The sequence below is a fragment of the Schizosaccharomyces octosporus genome, assembly GCF_000150505.1.
Source record: "Schizosaccharomyces octosporus yFS286 unplaced genomic scaffold supercont6.3, whole genome shotgun sequence".
Lineage (NCBI taxonomy): Eukaryota > Fungi > Ascomycota > Schizosaccharomycetes > Schizosaccharomycetales > Schizosaccharomycetaceae > Schizosaccharomyces > Schizosaccharomyces octosporus.
Window position 1 is genome coordinate 2,263,300 of NW_013185621.1, and position 17,221 is coordinate 2,280,520.

General features: G+C 36.9%; 9 protein-coding genes across 9 annotated transcripts; 4 read left to right on the forward strand and 5 right to left on the reverse strand.

Moving 5' to 3' along the window:
- The first annotated feature begins 34 nt into the window (after positions 1-34).
- SOCG_01565 (karyopherin Kap123) lies at positions 35-4,044 on the forward strand. The gene has a single exon (XM_013164518.1). The coding sequence runs from the start codon at positions 673-675 to the stop codon at positions 3,874-3,876; it is 3,204 nt and encodes a 1,067-aa protein (XP_013019972.1). The 5' UTR covers positions 35-672; the 3' UTR covers positions 3,877-4,044.
- SOCG_01566 (uncharacterized protein) lies at positions 3,980-5,921 on the reverse strand. The gene is made up of 3 exons (XM_013164519.1): positions 5,515-5,921; positions 5,231-5,470; positions 3,980-5,189 (listed from the first exon to the last, which is right to left on the reverse strand). Exons 1-3 carry the CDS (start codon positions 5,627-5,629, stop codon positions 4,024-4,026), a joined length of 1,521 nt encoding a protein of 506 aa, XP_013019973.1. The 5' UTR covers positions 5,630-5,921; the 3' UTR covers positions 3,980-4,023.
- On the reverse strand, positions 5,855-7,337 carry SOCG_01567 (uncharacterized protein). The gene has a single exon (XM_013164520.1). It carries the CDS (start codon positions 7,229-7,231, stop codon positions 6,386-6,388), a length of 846 nt encoding a protein of 281 aa, XP_013019974.1. The 5' UTR covers positions 7,232-7,337; the 3' UTR covers positions 5,855-6,385.
- Positions 7,282-9,503, reverse strand: SOCG_01568 (AGC/RSK protein kinase Ppk22). Its single transcript, XM_013164521.1, has one exon. The coding sequence runs from the start codon at positions 9,310-9,312 to the stop codon at positions 7,744-7,746; it is 1,569 nt and encodes a 522-aa protein (XP_013019975.1). The 5' UTR covers positions 9,313-9,503; the 3' UTR covers positions 7,282-7,743.
- A 729-nt stretch (positions 9,504-10,232) lies between these two features.
- On the forward strand, positions 10,233-10,485 carry SOCG_01569 (uncharacterized protein; the record flags this gene model as incomplete). Its single annotated transcript, XM_013164522.1, has 2 exons — positions 10,233-10,406; positions 10,462-10,485. The coding sequence occupies exons 1-2, from the start codon at positions 10,263-10,265 to the stop codon at positions 10,483-10,485; spliced, it is 168 nt and encodes a 55-aa protein (XP_013019976.1). The 5' UTR covers positions 10,233-10,262.
- Positions 10,486-11,380: 895 nt separating this feature from the next.
- On the forward strand, positions 11,381-12,156 carry SOCG_01570 (U2 snRNP-associated protein Lea1; the record flags this gene model as incomplete). Its single annotated transcript, XM_013164523.1, has 2 exons — positions 11,381-11,467; positions 11,521-12,156. 2 exons carry the CDS (start codon positions 11,381-11,383, stop codon positions 12,154-12,156), a joined length of 723 nt encoding a protein of 240 aa, XP_013019977.1.
- Positions 12,157-12,353: 197 nt separating this feature from the next.
- Positions 12,354-13,032, reverse strand: SOCG_01571 (elongin C; the record flags this gene model as incomplete). Its single annotated transcript, XM_013164524.1, has 4 exons — positions 12,689-13,032; positions 12,591-12,639; positions 12,406-12,539; positions 12,354-12,358 (listed from the first exon to the last, which is right to left on the reverse strand). Exons 1-4 carry the CDS (start codon positions 12,792-12,794, stop codon positions 12,354-12,356), a joined length of 294 nt encoding a protein of 97 aa, XP_013019978.1. The 5' UTR covers positions 12,795-13,032.
- A 238-nt stretch (positions 13,033-13,270) lies between these two features.
- Positions 13,271-14,596, forward strand: SOCG_01572 (uncharacterized protein; the record flags this gene model as incomplete). Its single annotated transcript, XM_013164525.1, has 1 exon — positions 13,271-14,596. One exon carries the CDS (start codon positions 13,271-13,273, stop codon positions 14,594-14,596), a length of 1,326 nt encoding a protein of 441 aa, XP_013019979.1.
- Positions 14,597-14,627: 31 nt separating this feature from the next.
- On the reverse strand, positions 14,628-16,920 carry SOCG_01573 (carbohydrate kinase; the record flags this gene model as incomplete). Its single annotated transcript, XM_013164526.1, has 3 exons — positions 14,628-15,034; positions 15,076-16,578; positions 16,617-16,920. The coding sequence occupies 3 exons, from the start codon at positions 16,918-16,920 to the stop codon at positions 14,628-14,630; spliced, it is 2,214 nt and encodes a 737-aa protein (XP_013019980.1).
- Positions 16,921-17,221: the final 301 nt, after the last annotated feature.

Sequence of the window (17,221 nt, forward strand, 5' to 3'; positions counted from 1 at the left end):
GCAGTAGTCGTTGGTTCTAGTAGTGAACACTACAACAAGAGGTAAGAGTAGAAAGCCAGACAAATAAATGCTTGTAAATCGAATTCCTTGAAAGAATGTTTGCTTCTTCAACTGTTCACACTATAATGGAACAACAAATCTGTTGCGCTATGAAACTGTGTTTGCGAAAGCTTTTCAATAACCAAAAATAAAAAAAAAACTTTTCTTTCTATTTACTGCTGCTTTGAAGACTTGGGAAATTTATTGAATAGTGAACTTTAAGATAATCGAATGAGGTTGTATGCATGTTGGTAAATTGCAATATGCAGACATTCCCTTCCTACACCAAAGTCAAAAATTTCTCCCAAAGCAAACTAACAAAGGCTGTCCTGCAAGAGGTCAGCATCTTAAAATTGCTTGTATTGGAAGGCATAAAACAATTCAAAATTTTTTTTAAACATTTGGATTGACTATTTTATTTTATATAAAACTCTGAAAAGTTGGAAAGCCTTGCTTTTTCAGTCTTAGAATTTCTTCTTTAGGGGAATTGAAACGAAGTTTTGGACGACGGGATATATTTGGTTTTTTATTCTTTATAGACGATATTGAAAGTCTAAAACTCTTATTTTATTACTCATTGGGACCCTTTTTGTTTTTCTCTTTTATTTTTCATAATAATTTAAAATTTCCACCATGGATTCTCAATTTACTCTTGAATTGACTCAGTTATTATACCAGAGCACTGCTCCTGATACCACTCAAATTACAGAGGCTACCCGTGCCTTGGAAACAAAGTACTTGAAAGAGCCCAGTGCTTTGTTGTCCTTGTTGCACATCATGGCCACATGCGAAAACTTCCAAGTGCGCCAACTTGCAGCTATTGAAGCTCGTAAGCTCTGTCACAAATATTGGCCCGACGTTCCTGCTGATGTACAAAATCAAGTTCGTGCCAATTTGTTGGAAATCACCATTAAAGAACCCGAAGGCATCGTACGCCATGCTTTTGGTCGCGTTATTGCCGCCTTGGCGAAAATTGATCTTCCTGATGGAAAATGGAACGACCTTTCTGGATTTTTGGTCCAAGCCGCTATGGATCCAAACGATTCCATTCGTGAAATGGCCATCTATGTGCTTTATTCGATTGCTGAGACTGTCGATTTAGACAGCAAGTTGCTCTTAGACTTTGTACATCTGTTCTCTCGTACCATCACCGATTCTAGCCGTACTGTTCGAGTCACTTCCGTTCAAGGTTTGGGTGCCGTTGCTGAAGTTTTGGAATCCGACGACAAAAAGCTTTTACATGCTTATCGTGATACCCTACCTAGCATGCTCATGGTTTTGCAAGACGTCGTTCAAGTCGGCGATGAAGATGCCTGCAAAACTGTCTTCGACGTTTTCAACACTTTCCTCATTGTCTCCGGTGCCATTATTTCAAAGGCTCTTGGAAACATCATTGAATTAATCATCGGCATCTCTACATCCAACCAAATTGATGACGAAATTCGTTGCATGGCTTTGTCCTTCATCATCTCATGCATCCGCTTCAAGTCTCGTAAATTGCAGGCTCTCAAACTTGGCAAATCTTTAATCCTTTCCCTTATGCAAGTCGCTACTGAGGAAACCACCGAAGATGCTGATGAGGATTGCCCTGCTCGTCTTGCTTTACGGGCTATTGATCTTCTTTCCACACATTTGTCTCCTACCCAAGTGTTTTATCCCATGATGGAGGCAATCATGACTTTCTCTCAATCCCCCGAGCCTGGTCACCGTAAGGCCGCTTTATTGTCCATTGGTGTTGCTGTCGAGGGTTCTTCCGAGTCCGTCGCTTCAAGCCTTCCTAACATTTTCCCTCTTATCGTCAATGGTTTATGTGATGTTGACATGAACGTTCGACAAGCCGCTCTATTGGCTCTCAGTCAAATTGCCGTCGAAATTCCCATGGAAGTTTCAAAGCACCATGCTCAATTCTTACCCTTGGTCTTCGAGTTGATGTCCACTCAAGGTGTTAAAGTTGGAAAGTCTGCTTGCAATTGTATTGACGCTTTGCTTGAAGGTCTTGACCGTTCTGAAATTAGCGGTTATTTGCCCATGCTTATGGAACGCCTTGTTGGTCTCTTAGACTCTAATGTTACCCCTGACATCAAAAGTTGTGTTGCTGCCGCCATTGGCTCTGCTGCTTTTGCTGCTCAAGAAGACTTTTTGCCATATTTCGAACGTACCATGGCTAGCTTGTCCAATTGCTTACACACGTCTGATGACGATGAGGGTTATGAACTTCGCGGTACCGTTATGGATACATTAGGAGCTATCGCCAATGCCGTCGGTAAGCAAGCTTTCTTGCCTTTCACTGAACAACTTATTCAATTAGCTTATGAAGGTATTCAAATTGACCATTCTCGTCTTCGTGAATGCTCATTTTGCTTCTATGCTGTTTTGGCTCGTGTCTACAAGGAAGAATTTGCTCCCTTCCTGCCTCATATTGTGCCTGCCTTGTTCAAATCTCTTGACCAAGATGAAACAGATGTTTTAAGCGAGAAGGTCGGCGCTCCTACTGCCGATGAGATCGGTCAATTGCTTGAATCTTCTGAAGGTAATGACGATGAAGATGACGAAGAATTAGAAAAGGCTATGGGTGTTAACTCCGCTATCGCTATGGAGAAGGAAATCGCTGCTGATGCTTTGGGAGAAATCTGTACTTATGTAGGTGCTCCTTTTGCTGAGTATCTTGAGCCTACCGTTGAAAAATTGGTTTCTTCTACCACTCACTTCTATGAAGGTGTTCGTAAGTCGTCTTTGACCAGCTTATGGCGTTGTGCTATTACTTTCTACAAGGTTTGCAACTTACCCCAATGGAAGCCTGGCTTGCCTTTGCAAATTCCAGTTCCCGATGCTGTACAAAACATCTTTGCTGCTGTTAGAAAGTGCTCTTTCGATACTTTGGATGAAGAATACGAAAAGACCGTCGCTACCGATATTCTTCGCAACCTTGCCGAAGCCATCAAGACATGCGGTCCTGTTGTCTTAGGAGATGATTACTCAAAGATTTGCGAAATTGTTATGGAAGTACTTCAAAAACAACATATTGTCCAAGCTGGTGATATCTTTGACGAAGATTTCGAAGAAGAAGACGTTGTTAGTAACGAAGAAGTTGACGATACTGAACAAGATGCTATGTTTATCGATTCTGCTTGTGATGTTGTTATTGCTCTTTCAATGGCCTTAGCTGAATCCTTCGTGGAGTCATTCCAAGTTTTCTTCCCTCATATCGTTAAATATTATTCGAGCAACAACGGAACAGAACGTGCTATGGCCGTTGCTTGCATCGGTGAAGTTGCTGGAGGTATTGAATCTGCCATCACACCTTTCACTGCTGATGTCTTCACGTTGTTTATGACTGCTTTAGAAGATCCAGAGGGTGAAGTCCGTAGTAATGCTGCTTACTCAATGGGTCTATTATGTCAATTCTCTACTGAAAATTTGTCTTCTGAGTACCTTAATATTCTTCAAAAACTTCAGCCCTTCTTTACCCAAGAAATATTCCGTACTGCTCTTGATAACGCTATTGGCTGTATTTCTCGTTTAATTTTGCATGATCAAAATGCTATTCCCTTGGATCAAGTCTTACCCATTTTGTTGTCCAAGCTTCCCTTAAAGGAAGACTATTTGGAAAACGCACCCTTATACTATATGATTCTTCATCTTTACCGCCAGAAGAACCCTATTCTATTGCAACATTTGGGTGATTTAATCCCCGTCTTTGCATCTGTTTTGACTGGACCTGCTGAGCAGCTCAATGATGAGTTACGCACTCAACTTATAAACTTATTGAAGGAGATTGCTCCAGAATATCAAACTCTCATTTCTACTTTCCCTCATTTGGTTGCTTTATTACAGTAAAAAATTTTTGTTTTTTTCTGCGGATTGTTATTTTGGTATTATAATATTAGGATAGGTTTAAGAAGGCTTTGGTGTTTTAAAATAGATACCACTGAATAATTTAATTGCTTCTAAGCGCGTATATAACAGTAAAAGAAAGATAAATATTCATGATTCAACTATTACTTGTAGCACATCCGATAATTTCCTAGGTTTATGAGATTGTCGATGAACGTCTTTCACAGTTATGTAAGATAAGTCATAAGACCCGGGTCTATAGGCGAGAAATTGTAAGTCAAAATCTTTCTCGCATTTTGGCGAAATAATTCCAGTGTGAAAAATAGTAGTGGAAGCAATTATGCCTGGTAGTTTCGTAACGTAATAGGGCTTGTTTGAAGGAAATGAAGATAACCCATCATGCTTTTCACCGTCGTTTGCTTCATTGTTATCATTAGTAAAAAACACATCGTAAGTATATAGTGGAATCTGCACGACGAGTTCTAAAGGTACATCTGAAGGATTATACAAATTAATACTGACTGGAAAGGTAGTGCCGGACTTCACGTAAGAAGGAACTGTTGCAGACATTTCAAGCACTTTCAAGAGAGGCGTCAAACTTGTCGTCGATTCACTACTAGATAACTGTTTAGTATGTTTATGCATGTGATTCTTTCGCATAACAAACATGGTGGGATGCTTGTAAACAAATGGCATGCCATGCACATATGTTTCGTTAAGTTTTCGCACAATAGTTCCTTCACAAAAACATTCAATCTCAATTCTATAGGATGATGGTTGCAATTTTAGCTGATAAACGACTGAAAACAGATCGGAACCTGTCAGAGTTGCGTTGATACCATCGTTGCACTTTGGTCCCAATAACGAGAGGCTTGAGGATGATGATTTGGATGTAAAATCTTTTAAAATGAAGCTATGGCAGGAAGTATCCGGCGCAAGAATGCAAGTGAGATACTGATTTAGCTCATCAATCATATAAGCCTTTAGCTTTATCAAAACCGGGATAGCGCAAAAAAAATGATGCATTTTTGAAATATAATTTAGACGAGATTTCTTGTCATCCTTCTGGGTATTTCCGGATATATATGAAGCTGGAAGAAGGGGTGGATTTGCTTGAAATCGCGCATCATTAGAAAGAGACCCTAGAATGTTGTAGTCTATATCAACATCAGTTATATAGTCGTCACTTTCATCATAACAAGAAACGTCTCTTATAGCATCTGATTCAGATTCTAGCGAACTTTTGCTTGAGACTTGATGAATGCCTTCATTATTGACGTGAATCTCTAGTTTATGATTTGGAAAAGAAAAATTATCTGATTTGTAAGAATAGTATTCCCAATATGTAAATCCTTACCCAACTTTATGAGACATGAGAAGAGCCTGTGTTCTCTCTCATTGTCGACCCAATTAAAAACCGTTGAATGCCTGGTCGACAAAGTGAAAGCTCTAATATTTCGAAAGTTCGTTGATGAATTTGAGCGATTACTAGGTGAGTTGCTATACAGATGTCCTTCAATGTTAAATTCTTCGAAAGCTTGATCGAAATCACCATCTAAAGGCTTTGAAATAGTAACATTTACGTAGAAAGATTCGCCTATGATTATGTTATTATTATAGACTCCCACTTTTCTTGCGTACCATAGTATAGCTTCACGTTTTCATTCTGTGAATAGTAAGTATCTAAAGACTTCAATTCATGTTCTTTTATGGGAGAAAAAGAAATAAAAAAATCTAGTTTTATGCCTTCTTGCATTAAATGATCTATTTTGGCATAGAGAAACGTTTGATAAATTCAGTTCAATCTCCAAAGATGAAGAGCAATAGTCAGAAAGTAAGACCGGAATTAATGCGTGTTTGTGAAAGAAAAAAGAAATAATTTGAATACAACTTAGTTTAATTTTTGTATATATTTTCAATATATGCTACTAAACTATTTACTGGCATTCATAGACTCTCTATAGACAGTATAGAGCAAGAGGACCAATTCATCAAAAAGAAGCATCGTCTTTTATTGATATATCGTAAAAAGTCAATAGAGAATCAATTTGAGTTATTTTTGATGTTAGGCTATTTACCACTCTATTCCCATAATAAAGGTTTCTCCGTCCATAAAATGTCGCAAAGAATATTCAGACTCTTATAGTGATTACTATTCTCTGTTAATCGAGTAATTAAATGTAAGCCAACAGCTTCGTTTGAACAACATATTATGTTTACTTGTGCATGCAACATTGATCTTCAAAGTCGAATAAAAACGCAGAAGACCAGTAGTGTTCATTGTAAGTTTAGTCATTTCAAATAGTTTCGTTGAGATTGAAACCATTTTGTTTAGAAATCATAATTCTTAATCTTTCCCTAAAAAAGCGTTAACTATTCAACTATTATAATAGTATTAGAGAAATAAAAGGCTTTCACCTATAATCTGTACTCTCATAATAGATTTCAATCATGACCCATTGCGTGGCATTCTATTTAAAGAAAGTTCAAGTCCTCGATAGATTCAATGACATTATAATACCACTGAAGATTCTACATGGGTTTCTACATGCAATTCCCATGAAATATCCTCAATCCTTCCTAAAGCATGCTTGGAATATCGAAAACTTATCCACTCTTCCCATGTGCTTTTTTCCTCAGCGGTAAGTCGCTCCCATCTTTTTTGATAATTAAATCTGAATTGTTCAACAATGATTGCTACTTGTTGCTGAAACTTCACAGGGCATGAAAATTGAAGAACCGGTGAGAAGTGAAAATTACTCTTGCTAATAACAGCTGTCAATCTATAAATATTTAATGGCTCTTTGGATAGACCATTGTTCTGAGAATCATCACTTGAACAAAAGTGATAAGTTGCTCCATAATTTAATAAGCATCCGGTTAATGCTGTAATGGAGCACACCTCTTCGACCTCTGACTGCATTGCAGAGTAACTAAACCTCCATGTGAAATCAGGAACTTGGACTGTAATCATCTTCCTGTTCCTTTCTAGATTTAACAATCTATTGACATACCAAACCAAACAATGCTCCAACTTCTCATTCCGATATTTTTGGGGTAATGCAATTACAAGAGGCCATAATTCTTTGGTTTCCGTGTATTCTTTCCAACAGTTTACATTCACAAAGAATGTTTGTTCAATGGGCTCTGACAAATATATAGCTCGAATATTAGGATAACCTAAAAAACCAAGAAAAGATTGAACAAAATTTTGATCTAAAAGTACACAATCAACCAAATAACTTGTTTTTATTCCAATTAATACAGGAATAATGCCATCGATGAACTGAAGTGCAATACCATGAGTAAATCCTTTTGTTTTCAGGTATCTGTGTATTTCATATATGCTCTTTTTCATAATAATTTATCCCTAACAAATTATAGATATGTAAAGCCTGCCATTAGCCAATTTTTCAATTGGACAGTGACTAGTTCCAGTAAGACTGCCAAATAAATAATTCAACCTTTATTAAAAGAATGGGTATATTACTCAGAAGCCTAAGAAAGACGAATTTAACACTTATTTAAATTAAGAAAAGGTTATGCATATACTTTAATATTTATGAAACTTGAGAAGAGTCGAATTTTGACATGAACTGAATTGCATTTGGCAAACAATCTCATCCTAGATAACTATTGAAACACAGACTTCAAAATTTTGGTTTAAGAAGGGTATGGACGACATGGCGTCCTGTTTAATGTGTCCACTGAAGAAAGTAGCAAACATAAATACGAAATTGACATAACAAAAAGCGTTTTTTTTCTTCTTTTTTGGGAATTTCACGACATAAAAGTAGAATCAGACTAGATATAAAAATGAATCATGGCATAAAAGTAAATATCAGAAATAGAAAGCAAGCAGTAAATAACTTATTCGTCTCCTGCATGATGCAGCGTGACAGAACTAAAACCAGTAAACGGATTCTCACTTTCCGGGATTGGAGTAGCCGAATGCATGTCAACACCAGGAAGATTGGATGAAATCAGATACTGAGAGTTTAAATAGTCAATACTATCCGGTGCATCAGAAACTCCTGAAGATTTCCGTACAGCCTCCATACCTTCCTGAATGTTTGGTACGATAGGAGGCTTCATGCTGCGTAAGAGTGCCCACTGGATATCACGGAAGAATGGATGTTCTTTAATATCGGATGCACCAGCTACTGAACCGAAGCGCTTAGTTTCATCTTTAATTAATAGCCGCCTAATTAAATTTTTGCATGTGCTCGATACGTTAGGTGCTGAACTATATTCAGGGAAGTTGACGTCCGCATACAGAATATTTGAAAATGTAGCATGCCTGTTTTTTCCTTTAAATGGGGTAGTACCATACAAAATTTCATACAAGAAGATCCCCAAAGTCCACCAGTCCACGGCTACGGTATGACCGCAACTTCTAATCATTTCTGGCACAATGTACTCTTCAGTTCCAACAAATGAGTTTGTACGATAAACGGAAAAGTAGGAATTCGTATCCAAGGCCGGTTTGTCTTGGGAAAAAGTAGAATGTTTTGTCACACGAACCCGCGGATGAGCTTCTGTATTGATTGGTTTTGATAGATCAAAATCGGACAACATAATATGCCCAGATTGATGTAAAAGAATGTTTTCGGGCTTCAAATCTCGATAAATGAAACCCATTAAATGAAGATATTCAAGTGCAAGTGTTACTTCAGCTGCATAAAAGCAAGCACTTTTTTCAGGTAGAACATGGCCAGGAAGTGAATGAAGTGCGCGAAAAAACTCCCCGCCAGCACAATACTCCATACATAAATAAAGATGATCTGTGGATTGAAAGGCATGGTAAAGAGTGACAATAAATGGGTGGTTGCTTTTAGTAAGAATCTCTTGCTCGGCCAAAACGCGTTGAACTTTGCGTCGTTTGATCATTTCGGCCTTGCTCAATATCTTCATAGCAAACAGCCGATTGTTGCTTTTTTGTTTAACTAGATACACCTTTCCAACATCTCCTTGGCCTAATAGTCGGATTTTTTCAAAACTTTGTGGAGCAACTTCGACCTTGCTGATTTTTGTACTGTTTCCAGAGTATGTACGTTTGCTATATTCGGTCGGTCCAAATATATAATTTGCTGGATTCTTTAACGTTTTAAATTGAGCTTTTCTCATGTTAGAGCTATTCACTGGCGGTTTCGATGGAGCTTCAATTCCTTCATGAGAATCCGGAGCTGACGATATCCTCCGAAGAACTGGCTTCCGATCCAAAAATCCATCGTTACTATCGGTCATTCCTTCCATATAGTTCTCATCAGAACGTTCAGGAGATTTTGACTGAGACGAATTTTGGTAGCTTGTAGATACGGTCACCGCTCGATTACGGCGAAAGTGAAACAAATTTTTCAATTTATCAGAAAGATGAGAAGAGGAGTTTCTCGAATCATTCGAGATTGGCTCTTTGTCTCGATTCTCGCTTTCACGCATTATACACCAATTTTATACCTTTTCAAGGAATCTCACCAGCGCCTTTCTATACTTTTTTTTTTAAGAAAGCAATAAATAGAAGATCTCAATTCTTAAAAATTCCCTTTAAACAAACTATCCACGATGTTTTTCAGATATTTCTATGCTCTTTGTGTCATTAAAAGTGGTGGATCTGAGAAGGATAAATCAATGTGATTGCGCTAAGGTGTAAGAAACTTGATGTTATAGAATAAAAATAGGCTATTGTATTTCTTAAAAAAGATATATTTATTTGTTTGACTAATGATAAATCTCGTTTTCATTCGTCCTCTTGTTAAGCCAAAACAGGCTTTTATTATATAGCTGTACACAATGATTTCAGTCATGGTCAATGAGAACCATCGAAAGAAAGATAAATATGAATGATTTTATGCTTGATTTCCTGGATATATAAAGCATAGCATAATAGACATTGACAGCCCAAACAGTTGGAGCCCTCATAAAACACACTAGTACCAATGCATGTCATGACCAAATCGACATGATCCCTCAAATACTTGATCTTCAATTTCAAAAAAAAAAAAAAAAAAAAAGAAAAAAAATATATTCAATATTTGACTTTGATTGCGCTAGCAAACTATGCTATAGCTTTCATAATGTGACATCAGCTATTCTTTTCATATCGGTGTACATTTAGGCATGTCGCTTTTTTTTTGAGAAATATATTTAATTATTTTTAAATAAATAATTATTAAGAATTCCTTACTAAAGAAAGGAAGCTTGTAGAAAATAACTTTCAAACTTACCATATCTTCACTTTTTGCGACTTTTCTCTTGAAAACTCGTAAACGAATGTCTTTAGGATACATATACTCTCGATCAACGGTGAAGAAAGATTCGTAAATAAAAAAAAAATAAAAAAAAATAGAACTTTAAACAATGGTGAATTTCATCAGTGAAAGGAACTGGATATGATTGTTCCTGCTGGTAGAACTTCTCTTGATGCCCGTTCTTTTATTTTAAAACGTGTCCATGATCAAGACAGTGTATTTATAAACTTGAAACAAACAATATTGTATATATATTCACAACAAGTTCCCATCAGCATCATCTTGGTGAACTGAATACCGTTTGTTCAAATTAGATGTAACTAACAATAAACAACTTTAGGCCGACATTGAAGCTGCATTTTGAATCTGTTCGACTGGTTCATAAAACAAACATATTATGTGTATAAAATTTGTACGGACGTCACTTGTTAAGAAACTGTACAGCCAAGGAAAAGTAGATGGATAATCTTTTTAGGCATCTTATCATCAGAAATGGCAAAATAAAACTATAATAACATTTCCAAATAGTAAGTGATTGTAAAGAGTGCCTTCTTGCTTTCACAGTACTCTTCTAGGATGCGGTTGGCGATTTCTTGGTTTCAATATTCGTCCTGAAATTCAAACACACCATTCGAAATATAATCCAACCCTATCACATTCATATTTTGGAGTTAGCAACTAACAAGCTCTATTTCATTAGGCAAATAAGTTATTATAAAGGTATTCGACCTTTCATTCTGCATTGACCTCCGTAAGCAGCATCCATGGCAAGTGATTATACTAGGAATAAATCCATTCAATAGCACCCGACTTGTTGGAACGTTATAAGAGCTTTTCGTTAATAAACAATGCCATATTAGCTTTTTCCATTCCAACACGATACTTCTCTGGAAAGCGGATTCCTTTCAAATTTCAAAGATTTATTTGAATAAGATGTACATAAATGTTTCAAATTGCAAATTGAATACTTATGAATGCCAAATGTCATGTCTTCCTGGCAATATTTGACACCCTGCCTTGATGCCTCAGACTAAGCTCTCACACATACCTCTCAGTAGGAACCAACATTTCTCCCATTCTGGGTACTCAAACTATTAAAAGATATTTGAGCTTAGTTTTTCTTTCATATTAAAATTTAGTTGGATCGGTTATATAGATTGGAAGAAGTCTTGTCGACATAACTTTTTAGCACTGCTAATTAGGATATTTTGATCTCCACTAAACGTATATAAACGATTTATATTGCATTTACATATTCTATGCGTTTAAATGCAGAGTTTTTGACACAGGTTCCTTCATTTATTAATCCTTTGAAGGAATCAGAATTGGATTTAAGATATGTCAACGTTTGATATCTAGATTTTGTACATAATTACTAACCAAAAGTACAGGGTATCAGATTCCGTTAATTGAAAACCTGGGTATACTTCGAGATACCAATGACAGCATTGATTTTACCGACAATGACATTCGGTATCTAGGAAACTTTCCACGTATGAGACGTCTTCAAACCCTTCTGTGCGGTCGAAATAGAATAAGCACCATCGATCCAGAGCTAGGGAAAGTGTTGCCCAATTTGAAAATTCTTTCGTTAACCCAAAATCATATTCAACAATTGGCAGATTTAGATCCTTTATCCACATGCCCAAGGCTTACTCATTTAACCTGTCTTGACAATGCTGTAAGCCAAAACCAGTATTACAGGCTGTACTTAGTATGGCGGATCCCATCATTACATATATTAGATTTTGAGCGTGTCAGAGAAAATGAGCGACGTCGAGCTCAAGAAATCTTTGGTACTATTGATCGTCCTACTGAAATAGCTGCATCCATAATGGGAGTTAAGAGTCGCGTATTCGACTTGGGAACTCTTGTACAATCGTCAAATACAGATACGAACGCAACGGTTTCCACTGGCTACGCATTAACACCCGAGGAGAAGGAACAAATTAAAGAAGCAATTAAAAATGCTTCTTCCATTGCTGAAATTAATCGATTAGAGGTTATGCTTTTAGAAGGTAAGATACCAAAATAGGTTCGTAGCCTTGTTTGACAAATTGATTGTTGGTATGTCTTCACGAAAATTCCGAATAAAATATTATGTTTCTTGGGATGCTGGTTAATGATTCGAGTATAGTTATTAATCGTCGCATACTCAATCACCCGTAAAATCTGCAAAACTTTGGGAAACTATTGAAGTAGTGACTCAGTAATAAATGCTCGCAATCGAAGTTAAGCTAATTTGGATTAGTACGTATATAATAAGAATAAAAGTAGAACTCACTGTCCAAGTATTCAGCTGTAACCAATAATTCCAGGACCATTTCTGGAGGGATATCGAATTTAGGAACATCCTGCTGGTTTTTATAGCGATAGTTATAGTGCAGATATTCGCAAACTTTTTCTAAAAGAGAACCTCTATCGTTTATTTGTGTTAGATGTATTGTCGAACCTGGCACCAATTCGTACCTAATATCAGGAAATGTACACTCGTTGTTTTGAGCTTCAGCAAATACTCCTAAAAAATTTTTGTTAACTCCCTTCATTAACTATGATAGTGTCCTTGCCTTCATTTAAAATCGCTTTAATGGTTCCAGATATGCAAGCGATGTCTTTTCTTAACACAAACTCAAAACCATCACTGGAAATTAGTTTAACATATTCTTCTGACATATTTTGATTTGTTTTTATTGAAAATACGAGAGATTCTTTGTTTCTTTACACTTTTCGTAATTATGCTAGGTCCACAGTCAACAAGTTCAATTTACAATAGTAGTAGTTATAATCCACTTCACTAATATTAGATTCCATTTGTTTTATTGAAGAGTAGATTATGAATATGTTACAAATGTCGATCCAACAAACATGGTTTAAACAGAAATGTTTTTATTTAGAATATCTCTTGCCGAATGGCTTAAGCACATTGTAAAAACTCAGTCAAAAATAATTAGGTTTTATCATTATGTGTATGATCTAGGGAATTTTTGTTGATGGTTGATTGTTTGTTATGATTGATTGTTTTTGTTTACTTGTTGACATAGAAGTGACTGAAAGTATTAATCAGAATGGAACCGAATCCTAGTCTATTAGCTTCTACAACCTAACCACTAAAAAAAACATTTGTATTTATAACTCCTTCGTATAGAATTATGGATCAACAAGGAAGGAGAAATGCTCCAATGGATAGTTTGTCTCAGCCAGCGGTAAAACCTGATGACAATTCCAGTTTTCTTCAAAAAGCATTTCAGCATCTTAAACAGCTCTGTATGGCTTGTTCCACAGGAACAGAATATATTGATAGCGACTCTGAATGCATCTACAATCAAGAAATACCCAATGAGCATAACGAATTCGGATTCGAGTCGTCCAATTTTTACAATGGTTCCCCAACATCAAACAGTTTCAATACTTCTGTAGAGGCATTGAGTCTTGATTATTCGCTCAGCATGCCGCATGCAGACACGCTTTTGAAATTAAGCAATCTACCTGTAACGCAACAGTTCGCAGAGGAGAAAGGCTTTGTTACTCGAAGTAAGGAGGAAACAAAGAGAATAAAAGTTCCATTCGAGAAGGGATTCTTCAGTATTCTTTATGGAACATCGCGCACTCCTTTTCTGCATGCACAATACGCCGATTTTTTCATGTCAGAATCTCAAGCTCCCATTTCCATTGAAATTGATAACGAGAATGCAAAGAAGAGCATGAAGCTAGCTGAAAAAAATTTCCCTGAGGCTTTCGAGCAATTTATCAATTTCCTAAATGGTCCTAACGTACCTCTCTCTGTCCTTCTTCATCACGTTATGCTCTATGACCTATACTCCCCTCGGCTCAAGGACGCAATTTGGGATACTATTAAAAACTACATCCAGAAGATGAAAGGAAGCTACGGATATACAGACTTGCATGTCGAAGCTGCACGATACAAGCTTACACACCCAAGGTTTATCATGGTCCATCCAGAGGAACTCTTTTCCGTTTATAACAATCCTGACTGGGTTTGTGTTTCTAATGAGCATTTTCATTGTAATATACACATCCAACCTATCGTCAGTAACGCCATAAGGAGTAGAGATGACCGTATAAGAGAAGTGGCCTCAAAGTGTCAAACTCCAGTTGAATATGCATGGCTAGCGCTAGGGCTAGCATTGCGAAAGAAAGTCTCCATATTTCCAATTCATGCCTATCTGAATTGCAAATCCAAATTATACGATGAGACCATTCCTCCTTCTTTATTGTATTATTCAAAGGAAGACGAAAACATAAATACTTCAAACATCGAGGAAATTATTAATTACATGTATGAAATCTTCAATGCCGAAGCTGCTCTTTGCGGTACTTCTAGCAGGAACAAGGACAATATTAATGCTTCAAAGATGCAATTCGCCAATCTTGAAGTTAACAATGTCAAACGAGAAAAAGAAACTAAGTTGCAGAATCCATTCGAGCCGGAAAACGTAACTCCCGGTAGTTGTTAATAGAACATATTTCGAATAACCGTCATATGTCTTACTCACTCACAAGACTCCTAATTTCTTCGCTAACAGATGCTTTACTTTGTAAGCTCATACCTGCTGCTTTTTGAGCCGTATTTATCGCATCATCCATTCCCCTATTTTCAGATAATAATGCACTCAGGACTCCAACGAATGTATCTCCAGTACCACTTCCATTGATGCACTTTTTAATTACATCCGGAACAGGATAATACTTTAGGACTACTTTGCCAGGCGTACAAAGACTGTTCGAATTTATTAGAAGCCCCTTAATTTCATCAGAGCTCACTAATAAGGCTCCTTTAGAGCCCAACTTGATAATTATATTTTTAACAAATGGAAGTATATGTAAACACTTTTGCAAAATCCCATTCTCTGTCAATTCTTTAAATTTGGCTGCTTTTGACAATCTTTCAATCTCTAAGACAATTAGTAATTCTTCAATGACAAACTTCACGTACGCGTATAATAGGAAGAAGTTATTCCATAAGAATTAATGGTTTCCCACCATTTGTCTGTTTCACATAAACCTCGTTGCTTTATAGCTTCAAACAGTATATCCAGTTCATACAAGTTCGGTGTAATATAATCAACGGAAGAATTTTTCAACACATCCAATATCTTAACACATTTAGGCCCACTGGTCGGTTCAAAAATAATCTTTTGACCGTCTCTCTTGTGAACTGCAATATCATGCATCAAGGACGAAGAAATATTTCCATCAAAGCAAATATAATCAGAATCATCAAGAGTTTCTTTTACATCTTTGTAAGTCAACCGTTCCATAATTGACATGTCAGCACCTGCCAAAAGGAGGCTTCCTTGATGATCGTTGACTGCGGTGTATGAACAGGACGAGAAGTCTTCTTTCTTAATCAATTTATACTGTAAAGAAGATTTTCCAAGATAACTTTGAATGGCCGTCGTAGCAACTGAGTCACCGCCTATGCAACTAATCAGTTTGGTAGGAACTCCTATCAACGAAGAAGCTACCGCAATATTATGGGCTACTCCGCCGAAAGCTTGCGTTGTACGGCAAGGATGTGAAGTGCCCAATAACTTGGAAGGATGTGCATTTTTATCGAGTGTAAGTACAGAATCAACCGATACGCTTCCAATCGAGATCACCTTTGGTTTTTTGGATGCAGAACTTTCTAATATCTTTGGAGTAAGCAAGGCAGTATCCTTCAAAAAGGGTTCTGAAACATCAATGTATGATGTATTCTGGGGGATAAATGAATTTCTCTGCTTACGTGTAACCAAAGATGAAGAAATAGAAGCAGCATTTCTTGCATTGTTTAAAACTAAGTCGATATTCGTGCTTAAACTCTTGCCTTTTGTTAAGTGGAATAACTGACCAAGGAGAAAGGGAGTAATATCTTTACCATGAATTCCTTGCTCTTCGCATCTCTTTAAAGATAAATTGATAAAGGACTCCATTGTTTCATAACTTAAAGAGCATTCTTCCGGAGTAGGAACTGCAACAAGTGTACCACATTGCAGATTAAGCTTTATATTTTGGTGAAGTAAGGCGGCAACGTCTTCAGGAGATCCCAAACACATTGGACTTTTGAAAGAAGACTCTCGAGAAAAAAAAGCAGGAAAGGAAGAGTTTTCGGGTCCAAGCGTTACTACAGGAACACCTTGTGTTTCTAAAAATTCTAAGGTTTTGCCAATATCCAAAATACTTTTAACACCAGCACACACGACACCCACTCTCGTACGTCCTAACTCGATCAAGTCTGCCGAAATGTCCATTGTAGTTTCAGCACCTCTGTGAACTCCTCCAATTCCCCCAGTCGCAAATACATCGATTCCAGCTTTCTCAGCTAAAATCATGGTTGAAGCAACCGTGGTTCCGCCATTCAGCTTCTGGGAGGTAATATAGCCCAAATCTCTACGAGATACTTTTCGAGCTAGTGGGCCAATTTTGGCCAAACGTTGCAGTTCTGATTCTTCCAAACCTTTATTATGTAAGAAAGTATAAAACAAAGTCACGTACCTATTGTACACTTTCCATCGATTACGGCGATTGTAGCAGGAACAGCGCCAGACTTCCTAACAGCATTTTCTACTTCCAGGGCCATTCGTTGGTTCTCTGGAAAGGGCATTCCATGTGTTATGATGGTGGACTCTAAAGCAACTAAAGGAAGTCCATTCTTGAGGGCGTTCGATACTTCCTTCGAAAATGCCAACGATGAAATATTGAACCTTGGCGATCTAATTCCAAGACTTAGGCTTCTACTAATACCATAATGTAATCCTTGTTTTAAAAAAGACCTAAAATGCCCGGTATAATTCTGCATATGTTAAGCAGCTGAATTTTGAATCTTTTATGAACCAGAATCGCGCTAATTAGGAAATTACTTATTATATAAGCTTATTTCCTGGTATATGTAAAGAGAAAACTTTTCTTAGGAGAGAGTTGAGGAACGATTCTACCGTAACGATTATGTACTGAGTAAAATAAAGAAGATAGTGGATCATTGATAAAGCAGGCCAGCACAAGAGAAGAACATAGAATGAGTTAAAACGAACATGAGATATAAATTAAATAAATAGATATATTTATATGGAGAGATTAGTAGTCTTTAAGACAAACAACGG

Bases quoted from the DNA above. Each gene is read 5' to 3' on its own strand.
- SOCG_01565 (XM_013164518.1), top strand. From the start codon at position 673: ATGGATTCTCAATTTACTCTTGAATTGACTCAGTTATTATACCAGAGC.
- SOCG_01566 (XM_013164519.1), bottom strand. From the start codon at position 5,629: ATGCAAGAAGGCATAAAACTAGATTTTTTTATTTCTTTTTCTCCCATA. The intron at 5,471-5,514 runs GTACGCAAGAAA...ACATAATCATAG, and splicing joins AAACGTGAAGCTATACTATG to GCGAATCTTTCTACGTAAAT. The intron at 5,190-5,230 runs GTAAGGATTTAC...CTTACAAATCAG, and splicing joins CTCATGTCTCATAAAGTTGG to ATAATTTTTCTTTTCCAAAT.
- SOCG_01567 (XM_013164520.1), bottom strand. From the start codon at position 7,231: ATGAAAAAGAGCATATATGAAATACACAGATACCTGAAAACAAAAGGA.
- SOCG_01568 (XM_013164521.1), bottom strand. From the start codon at position 9,312: ATGCGTGAAAGCGAGAATCGAGACAAAGAGCCAATCTCGAATGATTCG.